This window comes from Helianthus annuus, chromosome 16 (genome assembly GCF_002127325.2).
Source record: "Helianthus annuus cultivar XRQ/B chromosome 16, HanXRQr2.0-SUNRISE, whole genome shotgun sequence".
In the NCBI taxonomy this organism is placed as follows: Eukaryota; Viridiplantae; Streptophyta; class Magnoliopsida; order Asterales; family Asteraceae; genus Helianthus; species Helianthus annuus.
The window spans coordinates 99,792,627-99,797,632 of record NC_035448.2 but is presented as its reverse complement, the minus strand read 5'-3'; the positions used below and the strand labels follow the sequence as shown (position 1 = coordinate 99,797,632).

At 36.4% G+C, this 5,006-nt stretch overlaps 1 protein-coding gene across 1 annotated transcript; it reads right to left on the bottom strand.

The window, feature by feature from the left end:
- Nucleotides 1–2,473: 2,473 nt before the first annotated feature.
- LOC110919403 (acidic leucine-rich nuclear phosphoprotein 32 family member B-like) lies at nt 2,474–3,578 on the bottom strand. The gene is made up of 2 exons (XM_022163675.1): nt 3,573–3,578; nt 2,474–2,833 (listed from the first exon to the last, which is right to left on the bottom strand). Exons 1-2 carry the CDS (start codon nt 3,576–3,578, stop codon nt 2,474–2,476), a joined length of 366 nt encoding a protein of 121 aa, XP_022019367.1.
- Nucleotides 3,579–5,006: the final 1,428 nt, after the last annotated feature.

Below are 5,006 nucleotides of genomic sequence, written 5' to 3'. Positions count from 1 at the left end.
AAGTTGGACCTCAAAAATGGTGATGTTCCACCTTGGTTTTCTATGGAAAACCTGTGGAAACACTCCTAGAGGTGTTCCATACTTTGTTGAGGAAGAAGAAGTGAAGAAAGATAGAAGAAAGGTGAGATTTGACTCACTTTTGCACTTAGATGTTTCTGCCTTGAAACTGACTTTCTCAGCTGATTTAGAGTGATTTTAGAGTGAGAATGATGTGTTTGCAAAGTGGAAGAAGTGTGGAATTAAGGTATGTTATATAGGTGAGGTTTAGGGTTAGTGGTTAAGTGTATTTAATGAGAAAACACACCAAACTAACACATTTTTGCCCAATACACGAGCTGGAAACAATAATCTACGGATTGGGGTCTCTGGCGGGGCGCGAGAGAGAAGAGGTGGGCCGGTCGCGGGGCGCGAGCCACCCACCCAGGGTATTTGTTTGACTTTTGGCAACTTTAGTCCCTTAAGTTTCAAGGTTAACATGTTTTAAGTATAAAAGGCATATTATAAGATGGTTTTATGTAACTTTAACATAAGAATAAGCATGAATAAGCATTGTAATGATTAATGATTTATAAACATGGGTGAAAGCGTATAAGTTAAGAAGAATTACGAACATTGTATCATATGTATAATGAATTCAAACGTATGAATATGTATGAATATGTAAAGCATGAAATGTAAGAAATAACGAAATTTATTTATGATCCAAGTCTCGGAGTTTACAACGATACAACGAAAATACGATTACAAGGAATACAAGATTCCAAAAATAGAAATACAAGACATGCTTTCTAATTAAGGAAAGTTACAAAAAGCAGGGCGTTACGGTTCAATATATGTTACCATATTAATATTCACACAAACACACTAATGAAAATACATTATTTATACAAACGAATTTGATATACATGCTTCATATATTTATACTCTAGGAACATATGCATGCTAGAAGCCATTCTTGCATCATACCTTGTCATTAACTTCGTACAAGCCTACCTTAACATGTATAGCACTATAGGAGTAGCACACCGCCCAATGAAGGGTCATTGTTACGTATCCAATCGTAATCGGTCTCGTCGCTTTGGTGACGAGATTACGCTAGTGGAATCTTTGGGTTGACAAGTATGTCATGCATGCTAGTTCATGTTATGTTATGCCTTAGTATACGTTTTGTCATGTGTATCTCGTTAAATTCTTTTTATACCTATGCAAGTACACTAAACTTATATGCTCACCAATGCATTTTGTGTTGACATGTTACTTTAATATATATTGTGATCATGATGCTTTGAAAGAATCTAGTAGGATGGCTAGAAACGCACTTAGTTTAAAATTAGTTGGTTATTTAATGACTTGGAAGTTACAATATTCGGAGTACCTTTCCAGAACCAAAATGAACCAACCCCACCTCGTCTCCAACACTTACCATGTTGGGTATGCACACATCCGGTTTGTCCTCATTTGGCTACTTAGTAGATTATCTAATTTCATTTTAGTCTATATTCATGATCAACCGAAATCATTAACTAAGTTGATGATCTTGTGCTTTGGTGAATCATATAATGAAGTTTAATGAATGCGAATCATCCTACCTCCTTGCATGTCCATTTTCATGGTTCCTTACTTATTATTCATTTATGTTATTCTTTACATATCTAATAATTAAATCCACAACTCACGAACTTCCGTTTCCCTATTAGGGTAACTTCGGTGTTCCAAAACTCAAGACTCCTCAAACTCACTTTTGTGAACTCTCTACGCAAACCGTGAGTATACATGACCCTCTTTTCATTTTCACACTTTTGGGTGCAATATATGTTACCATATTAAAATTCACACAAACGCAGTAATGCAAATCATTCGTACAAACGAATCCGATAAACATGCTTCATACGTTTATACTCTAGAAATACGTGCATGCTAGAAGCCATTCTTACACTATACCTTGTCATTAACTTCGTACAAGCCTACCTTAACATATATAGCGCTATAGGAATAGCACACCGCCCAGTGAAGGTTCATTGTTTAGTATTCATTCATAAACGGCCTCGCCGCTTTGGTGATGAGATTACACTAGTGGAATCTTTAGGTTGACACGTATGTCATGCGTGCTAGTTCATGTTATGTTTATGCCTTAGTATATGTTTTGCCATGTGGATCTCAATAAATACTTTGTATACCTATGCTAGCACACTAAACTTGTATGCTCACCAATGTATTTTGTGTTGACATGTTACTTTAATATATATTGCAGGTTTGTGATGATGATGATGCGTTGAAAGAATCTAGTAGGATGGCTAGAAACGCACTTAGTTTAAAATTATGTTCTGTTGTTTAAATGTATTCCCCTTAGCATGAAATGAAATTTGAATTATTTAAAAATATTGTCACAATTAGCAAGTTATGAAGTCTCGAACAATCTCATTTTCGTCTCACTCTGATGTTTTCGCCATCGGTTGGGGTGTGACATTAATATTCAAAGATAGTCACCCCTGTCAACATTTGCATTGTAATCTATGATGTCATACTCAACCTCATCCATATTATCTAACCCTTTTATAAACTCACTATCATCTGAATCATCATCCTTAGATGAATCATTAGACTCAGCCTCACCATCTTTATCATTCTCAGCCTCACCACCCTTAGCATTCTCAACCTCACAACCCTCTTCATTTTGTTTGTCAGCCTGTTCATTTTGTTTGTCAACCACATTATCTTGATGATCATGTCCTTGTATAGGAAAATCATTTGTGAAATCAGCATTATCGAAATCATAGTTAAAACTGTTAGTGAATGATGCATCCTCAACCTCAGTGTAGGATCGCGTTCGGCCCTGATTGAGTCGATCAGAAGAATTCCTATCCAAATCAAGAGGCGGAAACTAATGATTTGGTGCTATTTCAGTCGGATTCACTTTAAATTGCTGTTTTATTGATCTTGATAACATTTACAGACTCTGACAGCACCTCGGCAGCACTTCGTGGCTAACCGGAAGAATACACCTTCAACACACACCCTTAGGTTCACTTGAAAGTGCCACTTATATAGTCCAACAGGTTTCGCTTATACGGTCATGTCCGTATAAGCGGACCTATATCAATGACAAATAAGCGGAACTGTCATGTTCACATAAGCGGACCTATGACACTATGACGCATAAGCGAACCTATTAGACTGCCACATAAGCGAAACTATTTCTATCTCATGTTTCTAGGATTTCGTGCCATGTCTAATCTATACAACACTAAGACTCGATGTAAGACGTAGTCGACAGACGTAGTGCACCAACAGACTCCCCCTCGGATGTTGACGGAGTCTTCGAGTCTTCGATTGTCAATCTACAGTCTTTATCAGTCTTCAATCTTCCTCTGAAGAATTTAACATTGCAAGAATCCGCAAACTCTATCTTCATTATCAACAAACTCCTCTCTCTCGAATGTTGACACGGTGTCTTCAGACTCCCCCTCTTAATCTGCTGGGATCGTAGTCTGGAATTCACAGCTTCAAAATTTATCTCAAGATTGATACCTGGCACTATTCCATCACAGAATAGTCACCTGGCACACATTTACCTGCATAATCTCTACCCACACATAAGTTTCTTCAAATATGAAACCTTTTCAACAATTTAGAAACTATGTAAGAAACTGCATTAATGATTTTACAATCAGGATCTGTTACTGGCCTTTTTTTAAACAAATTTACCAATAATCACATACTCTCTCCCAAACCAGTTCTTTATGATTAGCACTTTGAACTTCGAAAATCAGCTTCTCAACACCAGTTGTCGAAAATCTTTTTGGATTTTACAAAAATTTATGCTAAAACACACTAAAATCTTTTTGAATTTTCTGAAAGAAAGTAACTAACACCACTTGGAAAAAACACGAAACAATGCAGAAATGAAATATTTACAGACAATATTTTTGTGAGTTCGTGCAAGAGGATCATATCAGTTTCTGAGACATATCATCAACACCGTTAAGCTAGATTACATTTTAAGCTCTAAACAATTTACCTAGATTGTCAGTATGTTTGTCCTCTTAAATTTTCACACAGATTTCAACTGTTTCGAGATATGCAATTAGTGTCTTAGATATTTAACTTATCCGTGTGTCCCACTACTTGAATATACTCCCGTATCCAGATCCCAATATTCAGTCTTACAGGTGAGTATACCACAGCTGATATCTGTAAAGGGGTTATGTGCGAGGGCCGTGAGAGCTCAGGTCGATACTTCCGTATACGCAGAGAGATGACGGCTTCGACTTTCGGTGTGTCCCCTTTAGAGGATCTTTTAATTACAACAGCAGCGACTATCAATTTTATTGTTTCATCAGCATGCTGAGGGCGATGCTTATACAAGCATTTGTGGAAAGCATTATCCGGGGACTAGGTCAGTATTTCCATACAGCAGAAGTCCCGGGATAATACCCCAGATACCACTGAGTATAAAGACCTAGTATCTCAGAATAAGGGACCTTTCAAACAAGATTTCAGGGGTTACCTATATATCCAAGCAGTTTTGTTAACCCACAGAATAAGCAAGTTTGAAATTTAGATTTATATCTCGTTATAGTTTACTAAATGTGCAAAAACCTACTGACACATCCACAGTAAGATTGTTTATCACATTTTGACTTTACATTTCTTTAGCGTGTCGTGATAGTCCACTGATGTACTATCATTTCCTCTTATATGCAATCAAAACTCATTTTTCTGTTTTATCATGTTTTTTACTTTTTCAAATTTTCTGATGTTTTTAGATTTTCTAAAATTTTCTTACTCCCCCTAAAATTCAAATACATCTTAAGAAAATTGAAAACAAACTATACATAACATGACAACTGATATCGAAACGCCTCAATTCTCCATCTGTTTGGCTTAAACAATCAGAACTCCCCCTCACAACAAACTATTTTCCCATAATGATTTCAAAACACTCAAGTTTGTTTTAATCAGAATGGTTTTTCCGGAAAACAAGTTTTGTTGATTTTACCACTTGT